Source organism: Lineus longissimus, chromosome 3, assembly GCF_910592395.1.
Source record: "Lineus longissimus chromosome 3, tnLinLong1.2, whole genome shotgun sequence".
NCBI classification, from domain to species: domain Eukaryota; kingdom Metazoa; phylum Nemertea; class Pilidiophora; order Heteronemertea; family Lineidae; genus Lineus; species Lineus longissimus.
Window position 1 is genome coordinate 21,771,989 of NC_088310.1, and position 20,299 is coordinate 21,792,287.

Here is a 20,299-nt window from a genome sequence, read left to right on the forward strand (position 1 = left end):
GACTGCCAGCCATGACATCTCCAAATGAATTGATTTTAAAAATCTATTCTGCGTGAGAAATCACGCCCAAGGGAATCTGGAGTATGGCCGAGGTTTGAATTTGGGGGTACACCATTTTTATTAATGCAGATGTTATCGTGTATGGCTAACTCGCTTGATCTGAGAGGCCAGATATTTTTGGTTTGAAGATTTTCATACCTTCGAATATCTTTAGAACAAAAGCACATCAGAAAGACATTTCCCAATATTTAAAGGATGAAACCAAATAATTTCTCGGGAAACTTTCAAATTACTCTTTTAGTTGCTTCGTTCATGTTTCCACTTTCTTGCATGGTTCACGATAACACTTTCAACTTCTTAAAACAGTTTTTCTCAATTGCTTCAGACATGCGAGTCTCCAAGGCCCTCATCAGGGAATATTTCACACCTCATGGTGTGCCATTCATTATGTCTTCTTGTTTAAGTGCTATTTTCAAATATGGCTCAACTGGAAAGAATGATACATTGGCTGAAGCACATATGTTGAAACACCTAGGCAAATGAGAGTAGAGTAAATGACAAATTCAATGTAGAAACAACTCTACGCTTGTGGGCCTAATATTTTCTACATGGAGACTACATTTTTGTCAATCTTTGACAACTGACAGAATAGGTCAATCTCTTCCATGAGAATCGAACACTATAAGGGGCCATGGCTTGTTGCTGTCGGAAGTAACATTTTATTTTGACATGTTACAGAATAAGTTTATATGGTCCAATTAAAACCAGTACACCAAACTTAGTGCTTTCTGCCTTGTCTATAAGTGTTTTTTTGCATTGAGCCACTTTCTCTCGCTATGTCTTCCGGCAAACTTACTAACAGGGTCTGATAAAAAACCAAACCAGTACACGCTGTACAGAGGCCAATACATGTTTCTCTGCCTGAGAACAAACTCTTTCTGTCCATCTTCTTTCAGAAAGAAATCCCAATTTAGTACCAGATAACCAGTATTTTGTGGCAAATCGTTCATTATTCTGCCAAAGAACCACTTTCCTGCTCCCAGCCTTCGACATCTTTCAAACAGGATAGGTCAATCTAGTCCACGACAACGAAGGCGTAAAGTGTTTTTTTGCTGAGAAAATGCACTTTGGTGGAAAACACGAGCTGTAAGAATCAATGGCAAACCACTCAGGGCTGATTCTCATCAATAACTATTTTATCCAGTTTGTAAAAATGTCGGCCCATTACACGTTGAGCAAGAGATGACTACTGTCATTATGCATGGAAAATGTCAATTGGATTACATTACTGGCACCTTTGGCATGATTGGCTCAACTCAATGCAATACAAATTCCAATACAGGATTCTTTTTGGAGACATCACAAACGATGCTCGGGAGACTTAGTACTTTGAGAAGTTGCCGGGAACAATATCTACCGCTACAATGCTGAATGACATTATTTTATGACATAACCTCCTCCTCCTAATTATCATCATTGTTTATGGGATCTGATCAAAAATATTCTGCCTACCTGATTTTTGCTCACATGCAGAGATGCAATATACCGCAGCTAGGACATAGGCCAAAGGACCAAAGGCCTTTGGGGACCCACTTCGCAACATATTTATGAGATATGCAAGTCAGTTGCAAAGTTTAGTTAGGCAATATAAAAACTTACTGGGTTTCCTTCCCGGTTGAACCATGTAATTTTGTTGTTTCAAAAGGCTAAACAGAAGGCTAATTCCTGCCTTAATTTCAGACATTTTTCTAATCAGTCCACTTATTTTCAGTTAAGAGAGACGATTTTACAACTGTCTGACCGTGGGTTTCTGCCAAAGAAAGAAGAATACGCTTAGGGAAAATGCCAAAGAATACAATATCATCCCATTGACTGATGTAGAAGTCATTGGAGACAGTAAATAATGTTGGAAACGTGAATGAATCGGCAAAGCGTACAAACAAATTGCTCTTGTGTAGTGGCAGTTAACAAATGAGGGCCGTTACAATCCATGTTGCAGCATTCGATGCACGTCGATGGCATGTCCTGTATTCCAGCCAAGACATCTCTTCGACTGGTTCTTACGCGCTACATAAATTTTAAAAGCTGTTCAAGAAAAAACGTCTTCGTTTCCATGGAAACTGGTGACAAAAGACTACCCGCATGTCACTGTGCCGTTATTAAATCATTTCCTCCCCGCTGCATGACAGCATTGTAGTCATTTGAAATTTAAAGAAATTCAAAATGGCATCATTTTCTCCAACCACTTCCTCTGGTGGATTTTGAGTCAGATTGGTACACAGAAACACTCGTGTAATATCATCCAGTTTTTTCTCGATTTGCGCAGAAATGGGCCATCGCCGCCATTAAAAGTATACAGTATGGTTACATCATCATTTCGAAGACATTTCACATTTAGCACATGATATTGTAGAATTCGTTATTGCTTAGTGCTGTCCTTTATTTCACATGGCATAGGATAGTGTGTGGGCTGTAATTGACACCACTACTATCATGGCACTTAGGTAACAATGAGTATTTCATGAATGGTGAAACCGCTTTAGGTATTGTGGTATAATGGCTTACCAAAGGAGAGTCAAACCAGGTGATAATAATACTCGATTGTTGATACCTCCATTCTAATTAACGAATTACACCGTGGCGCCGATTTAGAAGGGATTTGCATTTGCATTAAGATACTGAACATTAAGCTGATCGTTTCTGAAATATTTAACGACCTGTTGTTTTTTGTTCACAACCATTTAGTTTCAATACATCTCCACCATACAAATTGCTAAGAAATGTCTTCAATAACTTTATGTTAGTCTGAAATGTTCAGTTCTTATTTACAGTTACTGCTTTTCCCTGCTATCAAACACATTTTGTGACAAAATTGTCATTTAACATTCGCTAACTGTGAAGAACCAAATACGCTCACATGAAGAAATCGTGAGTGACATATTGGAATTCTAATGGCGAGATAATAGAAATCAATTTGAAATTATTGATGTCAAATCAATTACAAGGCGATTAGGAGTAATCATGCAATACATCCTGTAATTACTGACAACGTTTTTGTCCTTCACTGTCTTCTAGAAAAACAAAAAATTGATTTTTCTGTAGTTTTCATTCAGATAGACAGGATAAAGGTGATTTAGAAGCTATTGGTGGTCTGTGGTAGTCAAGATGAAGCCATGTAGACAAATAATAAGCTCTTTTTTGTCTAAAGGAATTAGATAAGAAATTGATTAAAATTGAAAAATCGAGAGATGCGTGAAGTTCTTTGATGGTCAAAATTATTATACTGATGATGATACAAAAAACCTTTTGAGTACAACGCATGCCCCTGATGATGTAGCCTCCGATGACCGACGTTTGATAAGACAAGTTCCACACTGTTATCCAAAATATGACCAATGACAATATGGTATAGCAGATTAGAAAAAAATGATAACCATAATCTCCCTTAAATCCTGACGTAATTTGTCGCCATTTACATTATAGTGACAATCTGACCAAGTGAGTGCTTTTAACCAGGCATGACCAACAACCAGATGGCTGAAGCAACTTTAAACTAAGTGCCACTAGACAAGCTTTTAGCAATAGATGATTGAAAGTCAACAACATAAAATTTTAGTAAATGAACTACTGTGACAGATATCATCTAATTTCAAACGAATCTCGGCCACCTGGAGGAACCTCGTGATTAGATTTAATTGAGTGGCGCTCCTCTGATCTGGAGCTAGGCAATTTAACACACCTTAAATTTCATCGTCACTTCAAATGGCGCATGACTATTATATTCTGCATGCCCTATGGACACACGTTCGCAGGGCAAATGAGGAGCGGGGATGTGACAAGTTGTAATCCAATTTGATATGACATTATTATTTCTCTTAGTGCAAGGACAGTTCAAAATTAATAGAATTTTGCATTACTCTGAGACCATTGGCAATACGTTTATTTTCCATATCATTGGACTTCAAAGAATAGTAAGGCATATGGAAACTAACTTAATGAATAAGTTAGGTTTCTATGATTGCAAAGCTTCTTCTAAAACGATCAAGATAGCTAAAAGTATTAAAGAAATTAGTGTTGCATCAAATCTACCAGAACCTTTCAAATTGCAAACTTCTTAGATTTGCAACTAAGCATAAATTGGATAGTATCTTAGAGTTAGTAAGTCTGACAACGAATTAATGAACTAATACAGAGAAAAGACAGCATGCAGCTCCCTGTTAACAGTGTGTCACAAAAAAGATTTGATGCGAAGATTGTTTTTCAGAAAATGCGTGAACAATTAGTTACGTCGAGAATGGTGATCAGAAATTGGAAATCAAGATTTCATTTTGACCTGCTTTTGACTACGTGCCAGTTTGAACTGGCCTTAAGTTAACTGCCACACGAAGCAATTTAAGACTCTTGAAATTTTATTATCCAATCAAGATTACGCATGGATCAGAACACGAGTATCCTCATGACTTTCTCAAGACGATTTCTTGACGAGATGTTAGCAAGCACGAAGAGGAGATGCTGCAGGCAAATCTGACGTCAGCAACATTTGAAACAGTAGTAGTGCATTAAATGTCTCGTTAGAATGATTCTGACATCTGATGTTTCGGGAGTGACATTAAGATGAAGAAAGAACAGAAAGCATGCTGCAGAAGTAACATCAACTCTTGATTGATGGACATAAATTAGGGAAGCTGTGTCTTGAGCAAAGCAGTTGCCTAGATCAAATTTCCAAAATACATCACGGGGAAGCCACAGCTGTAATAGGAGTCGTAGGTTTTCTTTGGCCTGAAAAGCCTTGTTCTATTTAATTACTATAACGAAAACAACGAGAAGATGTAACGTTCCAGTGCTTGAACTAAATCGCACTTAGTCCCAATTCTAGACAATTGAAAACGTCAAGGACACGATTGAATTTCAAAATCCTGTTTCCACTTCTCAATGGTGGCTATATAAATGGTAGATAAAGCATCGAATCAATCCATTTCTTAGCTAAACTCGACATTGCGACACAGTTAACTACATTTGCTGCAGAGAGGATAATGGTCATTGAAGGCAACTAAGCATAGGCCAATTTTAGAAATTGCAACCCAGGCCATATTCTATTGGCTGAATCTTCCTCGATGCAGAAATGAAAGGAGATCATCAGTGAGAGAAAATGACCCATTCTGGTCATATTTCAAATTAGAATTTTAAGTAAGCAGATTTCAATGCTGTTAGTCGGTTCCAATAGTGTGTTTGAGCAGTCGAAGTCTACATATTAGTCTGGTAACAACTAGTAACAGGGAGGCATTTATTTCTTGTAAAATTGATTTTAGAGGTTCGATGGACATCAATTCTTAGATCATGATTTTAAAGTTGTGGTAATCGTCAACAGGGTACTCGGTGATGGTTAGACTAATGTTCATTTTGTGGTATAATGAAATTACTTCGCTTTTGTGGGTTGGTCCTACAGTACATCAATGGAATGTCAGATTCTTCACTGCTTAGAAATTCTATCTCCACTTGCTTACATGTATGCGAGAGAGATGAACTAGTTGTTGGAGAATGCCACCATTTCTAAAACAGTGTCTCAGTTGAATCAGATAGACACATATAATTCTTATGCTGAACTAACTATTATGCGCCACGACTGTGGTCCTAATAGGAATAGAAGAGGATGCAAAAACTTTGATACCGCTGTAGTACAGTTTGTAAAAGAATACCAGTTATGTATAATTCAATATAGAGCCTTGCGGTAAGTTTGAACCCTTTTGCTTTGTTGTACACTTTAAGTGCCAGATTATCACTTGATTGAGTTTTTGATTAGAGGCACATGAGGTTTATCCGAAGGTTGGGTAGTTAGAGTGTCCCTGTAACTAAAACTAGTGATCCTGTGCGTTTTATACATCTGTGTGTGGTGTTCTTAATTATTTCAGTGTGGAACAAGAACCGTCAACAGTGATTGATATTAGGTTAATAAACATTTCTTGCTTTTACTAATTCTGAATGACTTGATCTTGGATTGGGACGTTATGGTCACGTGGATAACGAGGCCTAAACTTGTTCAAGGCCAATCGCAACGTTTGTTAAATCTGCCTAATAGAGTCAAGGAATTAAATAGATTTTTCTTAAAAATCACCTCACTTCATTTATTGGAAATACATAGATATCATTACACCAGTTTAACAATAAAGAATGATACATCGAATTCAGGGTAAAATTCACATTAACATATGGGGGTCGAAATTTCTCAACATTTGAAAGAATGCAAGCCTTTCAAGGCAGTACATTCTACAACTGTAGATTCCAAAACTAAAAGGGTTTGTTAATTTTCAATAGTTGATTGTTTTCAAAGATAATTTATATATTTCAAAATTCAAATAAGTGCCCCCAAAGGCTAATGTGTTACAAAATCTTGCAAAGTTGAAGCAAAAAGACAATTCAAACATTATTCTCTGTCATTTTTAATGAGCGAATACAATACAATTTAGCGCGGTCTGTCTATAGAACAGCCTCTAAATCTGTATGGTGAATTGTTAACCTTATTGGCCAGGTTTCTGACTGCGGACCTTAAGCATTATACTGCTGGGGTAACTGTTCGGTGGGGCCAGCTGCAAACAATGTGTCAGTGTCATGTACATGAATAGGCCCTTCTACTATATCTTGATCTTAATTCGATATGTGATACTGGCATTCTAAGTGTGTGCTAGATCAGAGTATTCACATTTTGTTTCATGCTTTTAACATCACCACCTTCTTTCATCCTCTCTGAAAAAACCCATTTGAGGAACTTTTTAAAAATATTTGATATAAGGTATGAGGTATCGAAACGATACAGGTCAGCTAATGTCTTGGTCACGCTATAAGTGAGTCAATGCAGGATGCCACTGACTACACATTGCCTTGAATGCTGATTTCAGTTGCACACTATTCTTACAGTATCAATGCCAATATTTTCAGCCTGAACTTGACAGTATGCCAATAGGTTTACCGTGGCCGGAGTTGGCATTTAATCATGGCAATAGCCTGTAGTATTGATTAAGATAGCCACTCACTAAGCGACATTTATTTGCAAACATCTCATTATGTTGTAAAATCCGTTTTTCTGTTAGATTTTCTCGCCTTGGTAAAATTTCTATTTGTATTGTGCTGTTTTCATAACATAAGTAGTGCCTGTTGACGAGCGTGTATCTTGCGGCTGGGTTGAGGCAAGTTTAAGTCTTAATGGCCAAAAATGGACTCGTGTTGTGTTTAATCAATGCAACCAATTGCAAGTCGCACAATTCTCCGCTTCTGCAACTACATCAACTTAATTATTGATACAACACTTAACCATGAGAGGCAATGCCGGGTGAATAGAGAGAACAATATGCACTAGTCGTATGTGAAGGTGACAATGGGATGTTAAATTGACGACTGCTGTCCCACTTAGTTGCTCATTTTGAACGCAACTCGACTCGTCCAGGAACAACCGTGTGTCGGACTAAGACAAAACTAAATGGTTTGGTAGTTACAAAATGGCATTTACCAATTACAACAATATTTTTTTACTTGAGCGCCATCATGAATGACTGACACATCATTTGCAGTGTTAATGCCAGAGTTGTGGTAAAACGTTTTATCTTGTTGTAGCATTACATGCAATTTCAAGGAGTTACACTCAGTCGTTGACATCATTTCCAACTTATTAATAGCCAAGGGATGAACTACAAATAATACATAAGTCAGAGCTAAGTGTGATTTATACTCTTCAACGGCTTTCACCAAAAGCTTCACCAGCAATGGCACCAAATCATTAAAGTATACAGAATGTATGGAAGCGGAGGTTTTGCCAGTAACTCGTTGGAAAATACAAACAAAACATAGACATGTACACCTTCAATGGATAACTAGAACCCGATGTCTATCACAGACCAAAGACGTTCACACTATATGATACATGTTATACTCCAGATACACTTGTAGTATGAGATTATGATGCTTAGCGCTTAAATGCCTAAAACTATGCCAGCTTAGAATTACATCAAACATATATAAGGCGATCTCGCTTATATATTTTTGATTACATACATGTATACCAGAGCGAACAAAAAAAGGAAATTGAGAAAAGATAATGTCCACCATTATTGGGATTCACGACCAAAACAAGAATTTTTTATGATACAATTTTAAGACGGGAATGGAAAATCTCCCCTTATAAATGGCACCATAGAACACCCCCCGGTGGCAATAACCAATACTACACCAACCATCTACCTTGTGTACATTAATATATCTAATTTGTTCTCCCTACAATCATTGACACAGTCTGCCACCAGGGGACACTCATTGAGCAAGATAATGAACAAGCCGGAGATACCAGTGAGTTTGATAATGGAACAAGCGACCCCCTGTCTTATATTACGCCACTTGTGACCATAAGTCATTCTCATACAACTGAAGTCATAGTACTAGACCATCAATCTGGAACTAAAACAAAAAGTGGCAGCACCTTTCCAATGATAATCGCCACAGTAGGACAAATGCTGTCTCCTTTATTCTTATACTGTATTTGACAGACGTTCCCGGTAAAATACATGTCGAATAAGAACTTTTAGTTCGGCTCAAAATAGTCATTTGTAGATGAAGCGAAGCAATAACTTAGCATTGTCTGAGCACCTTTGACGTCAGCTCTGAACTGGCACAAGAGATACTCATCGATGGACCATCAGAAATATATGATCGGAAAATGGCAGTTGATGTGACCTCACAAGTAAAGTATGGACAGGCGACTCAATTATAATTTTATCCGTTGGCGCTGACCAAATTTAAAAGATATAGGGTGGGAGTATGGCGGACTAGGTCGCCATTACCAACATTTGGATTTGGGAATGAAATTTACGATAAATTAATGTTCTTGATACAAATGAAAATTGATGGCAGAAGGAGAGGAACGAAAGTCAAGCACTTTAAAATTAGGTTGTGTATTGGGTTTCAAATATATTTTCTGATGGTACATTGAGGAGTTGTGGTGAAATTTATGGCATTATAATATGTTAGATTGAAAACAAAATACCTAATAATATATCTAGCGCTAATAAACAGGCCATTCATATAAAAATACCGGGCTTCTACGCTACACAGAGCTTTAAGCAATGTTGTGCTGAAGCAATAAGCAGTAAAAATGCAGGCCAGCATTCAATGCCTTTGAAAAGAACAGTTTTCTTCTTAAATATGATTTGTAGATATGTTTGTAGAGCGTTTTAACGTCAGATGACGGTACATGACAATTTGAACACATAAATGCCAAAATATAAAAGTATTTTGCTCGCACATGGCTCTAGTTTTATCAAAAGTTCTTGGAACAAAATCCCGGCCTGCCCCTGGACCTGCTAAGCAGCCCAGCAGAACATGCCACCATGCAGAAATAATTACTTCCCAATTCGAAGACACTATTACTTTGGTCCTCAGGCACGTGTGTTTCACAAGTGTCTTCAATTGAGAAAATTATGCTGAATGCCCATGATAGGATATTTCCTGCTACCTTTTAAAAAGTGTACTGAATGTAATTCATGGTAATTGGCAAACAACATCAGAAAAAGATATACATGTTTTTTTAATTCCAGAATAAGAAAATTTACATAGTGTCTCCAAATATTATGCAAAAAAAATCATTAAACATTTTTTTGTTGCCGAAAATGGTAAGTGCCAGATGCCTGAAGCTGTTGACAATTATTTTTCTTATCTGCAGAAAACCGTTTACCCATTTTATTTGAAAAAAAAACAAACTTGAAAATGACCATCCACATCCAATGACCCAAAATATGCATTTTTATGTGCGAAAAAGGAAATCTACAATTATGACGATATCATATGCACTGGTCGTATGCTACATGTTATAAAAGTAAGAAAACAAAGCGAGAAGAAGACAATTAGCTAGCGTTAACATTGTAGTAGTTAAAGAGGGAGTTTTAATGAGGGGGCTTGCTGTTACAAAAGCAAAATATCCCAAGCTATTTCACAAGCTTCAGACAGCCAGTGTTTGCAAGTCATATTCCACCAGAAAACAAAATGGGAATATTTAATAAAAAGAGGGAAAGTGGAACAAGTCGCACTAACAATAATTCAAGTCCACAATTTCAACATCTACCAAACTCACCAGAAGTTATATAAGTAAGTTCCAAAGGAGGGACAAAATATCTTGGAAAGCAACTAGTTCTCATGCACCCTGTTAACCCTGTAGACCTATCATACGCAGTAAGCTTATCAAAATAATTATGCATTGAAGGCTCAGAAAGTAACCCCTATTCGCACCAGACCAGGATTTTTAGCGATACTGTGGTGCCATGTTAGTAGATTTTACGCATCTTTGCTGCGTTTTTTCTCTATGGCACTGATTTTAAAGGCACATCACTCTGACCCTAAAGAGATAGGATAATCTTGGATAATTCTAATATGTTTCACATTAATTATTCAAAATTTACAATCACTTTTACGGGTACAAGTTCCACTTATGTCAACAACAACAGCGTCCCAATTTATACATTATATTCACAACTGTCATGTTGGGCCAGTTCATGGCATCTTTATCTACCTTTTATTTTACAATTTAGTCTTTCAAAATCAAGGAATTAAAAGACTCTTATAATAATTATGGCACATACAGAAACAAACCTTAGAATTCTTTACACATATATAAACACATAACAACAAAATTTTATTTCAGATTTCTTATTGCTAAACATAGCTTAGTCAAGAAAAAATGTGACATACTGTTTTGCTGGGTAACAACGTGATCACGGTTACCACATTATTTACTTCAAACCATGGTCACAAGTCAGATCAACCAATTAAAATTCAAACTGTATTTAAACTGACCAATGAAATTTAAAGGGCAATAACAGACCAATGAAATTCAGAGGTAGGGTCGTGAACTGACCAATATTAGGCTTAGAAACTGACCAATCAAATGCCTAATATTCAGAAACTGTCCAGTCTACTAAATGGCGTTATTTTTGAATGAACATTGTATATAGGAGATGTATTCAAATAGTCAAGATATGAAAAGCTGCCCTTTTTATGATAAGTCCTTTTATGGGATGAAACTCGCAAGCAAAACACGAAATGTGGATGCACAGATCAATATAGTGTGATCCACATTATGAATCTACAACCTCTGACACTGTTTGCCCTTGCGATGAACTAACGGCTTGCGCAAGGTTGCTAAACAGTATCACTGAAAACACTCGCCAAGCATGGTCACGTGACACCATTGTCCTCCATTCATAGGCAGAGTACTTTTGATTCATTTCATACAAAGGGTTTACTCAGCTGGTGACCCTACTACACTAGAGGATGACATTCATTTCTTTTATAATTGTTAGCCTTTGTGATAATTATCCCACATGGCATTTTTCACCGGTCATAGCCAAACTGGCATTTTTCGCACCCATAGGAAATAATTAGTTCATGGTCAATGATTAGGTCCAATACTTGAAGCATTAGTTAACTAATTAATTAATACTCTTAAGCAAGGCTGTTATAATTTGACAAACCCTTTCGCAAATACCAGGGAAGTTTAATTTTATGGCTCATTCAGTCTACCAACTGTGATAGATGGTTGTTTTGATAAAAAAAATCTCGGGGGTCAAAATATAGTCAATTTCATGTTAGATTACAATTTTAAAGAAGATGTAAAGCAGGGATTCTTTTTGCTCATCTTAACTTAATTGTGTTGCAATTCACCAACTGAAGTATCTGAAATAAAGTGCACCAGAATATAGGTGGTAACCATGAAATATTCTTATCTGCATTGAAAGGAATACCACAATTTTGATAGAATTTACATTTAGTTCTCAAAGTGTTAAACTAAGCATAATTGCGTAATTTTGGATTATGAGACAGAACATTCCAAACGCATGGCTTGTTGCTGCATACACAGAGTAGCCAGTGCGCTTCAACTCCCCTGGTAGATAACGAAATATTGATGACCCAACTCATAAAACAGTTTTAGACACAACCTAACTAATGCCCAATAATGAAATTGGAAACATCGATAGTCTTTGGATTTCTTTGACATGTTCATAGATTAAATTGGACAAATATCCACTTGGAGTAACTCTGATGGCACAAAATCCGATGGCACTAACTGTAGACCAATCAAAATAACGATCCAATACAGTTTTGCTTCCAACTAACATCAATAGAATTTTGCATGTATTACAATTTTGTTTCATGATTTTCCAACAAGGAATTGATTTTACTTCCTGTGCTGCTTTTAATAGAAAGGGGGTGTTTTTTTGCATCTGGCAGTTGCCAAGTTTTTTTTATCACGTTTCATGTTGGGTGACCGATGTTAGATTCTTTAACCCCTCCAGGACTAAATGTTTGGAATTTCAAAAGGTATCGGCATTAGCTTCTGCTGGTGACTGTCATAATAAAAGTATTTATAGTGTCTCTCTTTTTTTCAAAAGTAGCATTTTTCTTTTTCAATTGAATGGAAAAACTGAATTTTTATGAAAATGTTAACAGTTATTGCTGAAAGGGAATGACCAAAACACCCCTCAAAGCTTGACCTTAAAATTGACCTTGTAACATACCTTTCTAAGGGCACGGTACACCATCACTAAAGGCTCGCCACAGTCAAACCGACGTGGGCGGTAGAGACGTTTCCGACATACTACTGGATAGCGACGGTACACCATCCAAAGGCTTTCCTGCTTGTTGATTCTCAACACATTTTCTCATGTGCTTCTCAAGAGTGCTTGGCACTGAGAAGGGCATGCTGCAAAATTTGCACCGGTAAACATCCTTGCCTAAGCGTCCATGTGTTTTCATATGACGTGTTAGCTTGCTCGATTGCGCGCAAGCGTACTGGCATAGTTCACATTTATAAGGTTTTTCGCCAGTATGACTACGTCTGTGTACAGTTAGATTCGAGCAGTTCTTGAAAACCTTACCACAGTACTCACATGTATCGTTGCGTCCTCTATTACTGCTCTCCTTTTTTATCATATTGTGGTGAGCCTGGTGGAGAGCAGGGTCAAGCATGATCCTGCCACCACTGTCACTTTGTAGCTTTAACCGATTCTCCCCAAGCGACATCAAGGCACTAGGTGGATGCGTTCCGTTTTGCTGGGGAGTGCTGCTCGGGATATGATGGTCCATTGGTGGCATTGGTGGGTGATGCGGGTGCATTGCACCCATAAATATATCACGGGGTGGCACCGGATGTGCACTAGGTGGGAACCATATTCCTGAATACAGGGCCTCCATGTTGGACAAATGCTCAGCTGGTGCCTCCAATTTAATCCTCTTTGCCAATTCTGAATGGTGATAGTCAAACGAACGCCTTTCATTACGATTTAGATGAAACGGGTGATGATGATGATGATCCAAACTGTTCATAGTTGGTTTCAGTTCATTTTCTGAGTTCATGGGAGTATGATTATGATCATTTTCCCTTATGCTCATGCCATTCTCCCTCATGCCATCAGTGATGCTGCCGGTAGTACTAGAAGCAGGCTCACTTTGGCGGGAATTCTCAGCCAAGGCTGCCTGAAATGCCTCATTGTATGGCTGGATACTGTTAAGTCCTGATTTCTCCATCACCTCACTGAGCAAAGATTGTCGGTCCTTCATTAAACTATCGATGGCTTTTTTTCTAAAGTCATTCTGATCATTCTGGTCATTGGAGTCCTCACTGAAGCTGTGCATGTGAGAAAAGTTCCTGTTTGACAGATCTTTTGGTTCTTCCGCGATTTCATCTCGACGATCAGCATCATCATTTCCATGCGTATTTGACTCCATTTCCTCTCCGTCTTCTTCTTCATCTTCATCCATATCAGTCTCATTCTCATCCTCGCCATCTAAATCCTTCGACATGAACCGATTTGAGTCAGGGGTACTGCTTGTAGAAGGCATACTCCCGTCAGACATGTTGGAGGATATAGAAAATGGTGACTTGTTCATATGTGTTTTCATATGACGTTTGAGCTTGCTGGCCTGGGTGCAGGCGTGTGGACACAGTGAACACTTAAAAGGCTTTTCTCCTGTGTGTGATCGTCGATGAACAATAAGATTGCTCTGAAACCGGAAACATTTCCCACAGAATTCGCAAGCCTTCAGTTTCGGTGGCTGGTTGATTTTTGGCGACTGATCTGCTGGCTCTGTTGGCGTGGTCGGTGTTGTTGGCACCGATGAATGAGAGGAGAACGGTGGCGTTCGCTTAGCGGGAGATGGCGAATGAGAGGGACTAGTGGGTTTGGTGCCAGCTAATCTACGTAGGCGCTGCGAGTAAAAATCCAATGATGGTTCTAAGCCAAGACCAAGTGGTCGTGGACGGTCCATTGCAGGTGAATGAAATACCCCTGGCGGGGGCTCGATTCCTGGTGGAAACGCCAGTGTGTTGAATCGGTGAAATGGATCATGTAAAAGGTCCATCCTGAAGTCTGGGCCTGGCGGACGGGTGAAGGGACCATGATTCATGGGTGACAATGGCTGCCTTTCGCCGAGCGGCATACGAAACATAAACGGATGTGGAGCATGGCTGATTATATCCATGTTGAGTAGATGAGGCGGGTGGTCTGGTGGAGAAGGCTTCATCAGTGGAGGCTGTGGGGTCACGTTCGTACTATGGCTGTGGCTGTGACTTATACTGATTGGGATACTACAGTTGCTGCTGTTTTCTCTCTCCCGCTCTCTCGATCTTTCTCTCTCTCTCTCGCGATCGCGGTCATGCCTGTTCATTCTCTCCCGGTCCATGCCAGAGTTGATGACATTGTTGTTCTCTTGATATATCTTCATCCCATGAGCATTCTGAGCGTGTTGTACTAGGCTCCACGCCGAGTCCAATGTTGTCTTACACGTCCCGCAGACAAAACTATAGGGTTCTGAAAAATATAAGAAATTAATACATAAGCATTAAGATTTAATGTAAACTTCATGTGTTTGCAAGGCGCTGAAAACCACAACCAGAAGTGTTACCAGGATTCTAATTGAAAATACTTTCTGCTGAAGAGGAGATAAGGTGGATAGAGGGAAGAAAGAACTCTGAGTAGATATATGTGTTGTTAGCATCTGCTTCCCTGTGTCTTCTGTCACTATCTTAAGAAAGTTTTAAAATTCTGGCATTTGTCAAAAGATGAAAATAGCACTTAAAAATTCCGAAGATTGATGGCAAACGAAAGTCTTGTTTGAATTATTAGATTTCCCCAACCTAATATGCATAGTTTTCCCCTGCCGTCCCCGTGCACCTATGACAACCAAGAGCCATTAGCCTCCAACATCAAACCTCCATCCTGTATGCAGCTTTTTTACAGCTTCACAGTTTTACCCATCATATGTGAGTGATATTAATGACACGGCTCATTAGAACCCCAGCACATACATCAAATTTTTGGCTGAATTCTCCCAATGGTGGTTAGCATCTTGGTTAGGCCATTCTTCACTGTCTCCTCCTGTATTAAGTTTTTATGCATTTCGTCCTCTGCACTTGTCATGTCATTGCTGTTGGTTTATACCAATTGCAAATGACACGGAGATAAGAATTTTGTGCTGATGGCTTGATTGCACCAATTTCGATAAGAATTCAAAGATTTCAATGAACTAAATTCCAATGGTAGCAGATTTTTTCTCTTCAATTTGAGCAGTCGAATACATTATCTGTGCAAATCAGTTCTTCCTTTCAGCAGCAAATGTGCTATCTGGATGTCAGTTCCTCCATACATCTATCACTTTCAAAGTCCAATTTTATCAATTTGTCAAATGGACACTGCGTCACCAGAATGGCATGTGAATTTTTTTCTTAATGCGGAAAGACAACAACTGATTTGCTCAGAACACCTGCCTTAACTGAAGTGACCTCATGATTTTAGTAAATTTGGACCAAAGTATATTCAGATTCACGCCAACAGATGATTCTGAACAGCCCATCATTAAATCTTGTTGTTGATTTTACATTTTAAATCCTGAAGCAATTACCCAAGAAAACCATATTTTTTATTGACTTTCGATTCCCTTCAGTTAAAAAGCCATATTGGCAAAATATCCTGTCTTATGGGAAAATTAGAATGTCCGGCACATCTCTAAGATACAAACAACAAATTGAATTATATCACATGCGAAAGGAATTTAAACAACATTACACAAATCTTAAAGGAGGCGAGTAAATCTTATTATTCTTATCATTATTTATAATCGCAATATGAACAGGAAATTTGAGAAAAATGCGACTAAAACAGACATGTCAAATACGATCACAGTAATCAATCAAACTCTTTATGGATGGAATCGTCAATGCCGAGGAATTGTGCGATGGTGGCACCTTATGACCGAGAGAACATTTTCTCAGCGTGAGTGTAAACACAAGTCACTGTGTTATTTGGGAACTCGAAATGAAAAAAAGACATGATCAGAATAAAAAGTATCTTCGAAACCCTCTGCATATGAACTGTCAGTGAGTAGTTAACTTGGATATACGTTTGTGATTGGCTTTGAAATATTATTTTGCTGTTGGTGTCGAACAATGAGGAGTAATTGGCCATCATCCTACTGGTTATTTGATTTTGTACCTGGTTATATGTACATTAAATAACTCGACATTCTCTTCCTGTCTCAAGTTTGCACACGTAAGAATATTCAGCTTAATAACTTGATGCTGTAAAAGTAGTAAAGGGTTAAAGGCAGTGAGAGTTCGGGCATAAATTTAGGATGTTTTACCTGCAGATATAACGATGATAATTTGTGTTGAATTCGATGAAAAGAATGAAGAAACAACCTTTTATTCCATTACAGGAAAAACGATTTAAAACTTATTTTTATGTTTAAGATATTTCATCCCTTGTTTTTTAGTTGATATCGTACAAGATTACGTCAGTAGATATGCAACAAGAAATGTATTCATCCGGTAAGAGGTTTCACTGGTAGTAGGCTTCTTCCGACTTCTTAACAGTTTCTCTTAACTTTTTCCTGCTTTATCCAACACATTTCCGACTTTTCCTTGAAATGTCGGATTTCTAGAAAACCCTTGAAAAAACCCCGTTTTTTCAAATATAAATATTTTTAAATGCCAGTGCACTGAGCGAGCTTAGATTCTGTGTCATCCACTTCTCCAGCCAGTCAACCCCAAGTGTATTATCAAGATGCTGAAAAACAAAGCCAGCATCAAGTACAGACATCAAGATGTTTGCTTGTTAAGTATCTTTTTATTTTTAGCTTTAATTTGATGTTGAATAGCTACAGGAAGAAAACTAGACAAACAAAACACACACTCATTTCAAGAAAATTGCGGCAGAAATGAAATGTGAACAAGAAATGATAACGTGTTTGGCTTGTCTATCATCATATTGCATCATTATTGAAAGGTTGTTTGAGCATGGAGAAAGGACCAGGGTCCCAGTACTTAGAATTGTTTGGTCAGATTTTCTTTATGCAATGAACAACACATTCCCATATAGCAATTTCATTTAACATACTCTTTATGAAACATCATTATTTTGTGGACCCTTTTCTACCTTGGACAAACATGTGGCAATTGGATAATAAAAATTGTTACATTTCTCTGCCATCCGTTCAGTTGTTTATTCCTTGGTCAAGCGGCCGGCGATGACGTTTGCACTAATCTGCTGCATTTTTTGGCGGGGGGGGGGGCAACTGTCTTCTACCTAAATTCAAGTGATTTGATACCTTAGGCGTGGTTTCTGATGATGATCAGGCAATATATCCTTAGTTCTCAGTGAGGGGTCTTGGCAACCCAACCAGTCACACAGACAGCAAAATAAAAAGTCGAGTCACTGAATTATGATATAGTCTTGAATGAGGTCTTAAACGTCAGACACGCCTTGTTGTCAAAGCAGAAAAGAAGTATAAACTGAAAACTCAATAGTAATATAGATCATTGAAGACGTCGTCAAAGAATGTTCTGTGGAAAAATGTCGGCGTTATTTAAATAATTGAGCAGATTTTTACGGACGCTATTCTTCTTACTGTACAACATTGTTAAGAATCCTGATATTAATTTTGATACCTATTTTCACTATACAATTAAGTGTGATATGTCTGATGATCGCCGTTCAAAAATGATTCCAATTTGAAAAAGTAATACGGGCTCGGCTTTAATCAGATAACATTTGGTGCATATGCTGGTGTTTCTTGTGCGTTTCAGGTTGCTACCTGAAAAGGGATATGATTACATTCTCTATCTTTATGATCTATAATGATACCCCCTGAAGTTTGGACTAACACGAAAATAACTGTTAAAGATTTGAAACAAGACAATATGTCTGCTCCGGCGTGCACGTGACGTATGGCACCCACATCTCTGCCAAGATGGCGACCAGCGTAAATCGACGTAACAAAGCTAGTTACGCAAGCACAGGGGACAGGTTAATCGGATTGGAAGAGGAGAATGAGGCACATTTACACATTCACAATTGTTCATGAACTGAATTCTGCATCATGGCTGTGATCAATGAAATGATTGGGGTCAAGGGTAACTTTGCCTCTGGCTATCCATCATGTGCCACACGCACACCCAATCTTGCATGAGGAATTCTGCATTAATGATGCATAAATACCAAGTATACAATAAATCTTTCTTTTTTTCTGGCTAAAATACCAGTAATTATTGTGAACATTCGTTGCATAATTCTTGAACGACAGCCGCATCATGCACAATATCACCTCTTTGGGTTTTTCATTTGTAAAGCTTGGCGACAATATGGAGTATGTCAGTCATTGCTTCTACATAATTCAGATCACATGTTTAACGAAAGTCTTATGGGCGTTGATTTAAATCTCATTCCCGATGTCTTCTCTATGTTTCAACTTGTATAAACCCATGACTTTCATAGTATTTTTAAACGGTACATTTTCGTAGAGGATAGAATGTTAAAAAGAAAAAATCAATTCAAATACTCCATTTTTGAAAGGTAACAAATATTCGACTATATCCCCTCTCAAGCACACCATAAGATTTCAATCTTGAACCTATGATGATGCAGATCACATACTCGGTGATGGATTCACTTCAAAAATCAAATACTGTAATTTTCCCAACATTTTCAAATTAAAAATATATTGATGGCTTTTTCACTGCATCAATAAAATATCGCTGGCTTGTAGCGACCACTCTTCTTCTTACGCAGTCTACTGTGACATGGTTGTGCAATTGACTATGTTTATTAAACGGCTGGACAGAATTTGAAATGAGGCTGTATTCGCTCGGGTACGATTTTTACATGGATATCTTTACATCGAGGTGTGAGTTAAATGCCTTATTTTGTCAACATCATGCAGTAACAGAACCAGAATGATTGGATACAATTGGACTTGGTTTGTAACAAAAAGACCAAAAACGGCACGGGTGCGGACAAAGCTCATTGCCCTACCCCGAGGCACTGTCTAAAGAACTGAATCAGCCATGTGACCTGCCTCCGGCGTGAAATAGAAACCAAGAGTAAAATGAATGAAAATTGTAAAACATGGTTTACTCATGCAGGATGATGGCTGCTATGGATTATACATCCAAGAGAAGTGAGCAGTCCAGTGTCAAGTCGCCGAGGATGGACGCCACTTTTCTGAATGCCCGATCTTGCCGCTTCATGAATTTGACTCTGGGTCTCTTGTTACATAATGGTCCGACCACTGGTTCATCTTCCAGGCAGAGCGCTGGATTATTATGTGCGAGACGAATGCTGATCCCCGCTAATTAAACTCGATATACAGCGTTATTAAGTCTAAAATGACTGACATTTGAAAGCAACCATCTCGGCCAGATATGCTATAATAATCTTTATAATTGCTACTGTTATTTTTCATCACCTCGGGTGGAAGACACCCAATATGATGAATCTAAAAAGAGTGGTTTGTGATAATAACTAAATTTTGCAATAAAGCGATAGATTAGCCTTCGAGATGACACGCCTTTGTGTCTTTGCACCAAACATGTATTTGGTGACTTCATAGACACTAATTCACAAATTATAATTTGAGATAAATTGATAACAACCTTATACCGTTATCTATCGAATCAAAATTGAACAAAAAAAGAGAGGTATGGCAGGGCCTATAATTTAGTTTTTCTGGGCTTTCAACCGCTTTTTCAGTCTTTCTTCATTGGGAAAATGTTTTTATAAAGTAAGTGATACAATTTTCTTCAGTGATTACTAACGTGTATGCGAATCTAGCAGGTCAACAACTTCTACACGTCTCAGCGAAAAACTACTGCCATCGATATTCAGCATCACAAACTCCAGAATGGAACGAAATTGAGAGAGTTAAATAAGAAAGGATTAATTCTGTCATTTTCTAATCCTCTGTCACATACCAGACGTGATATTACACAATG

The 20,299-nt window shown here is 38.0% G+C and overlaps 1 protein-coding gene across 1 annotated transcript in view; it reads right to left on the bottom strand.

Moving 5' to 3' along the window:
* Window positions 1–9,588: 9,588 nt before the first annotated feature.
* The window catches only part of LOC135484225 (B-cell lymphoma/leukemia 11A-like), a 108,781-nt gene continuing 98,070 nt past the window's right edge, over window positions 9,589–20,299 (bottom strand). Inside the window, exon 4 of the mRNA XM_064765502.1 lies at window positions 9,589–14,843. Within this exon, the coding sequence (XP_064621572.1) occupies window positions 12,595–14,843 (2,249 nt within the window). The 3' untranslated portion in view covers window positions 9,589–12,594. The remainder of the gene's footprint in view (window positions 14,844–20,299) is intronic.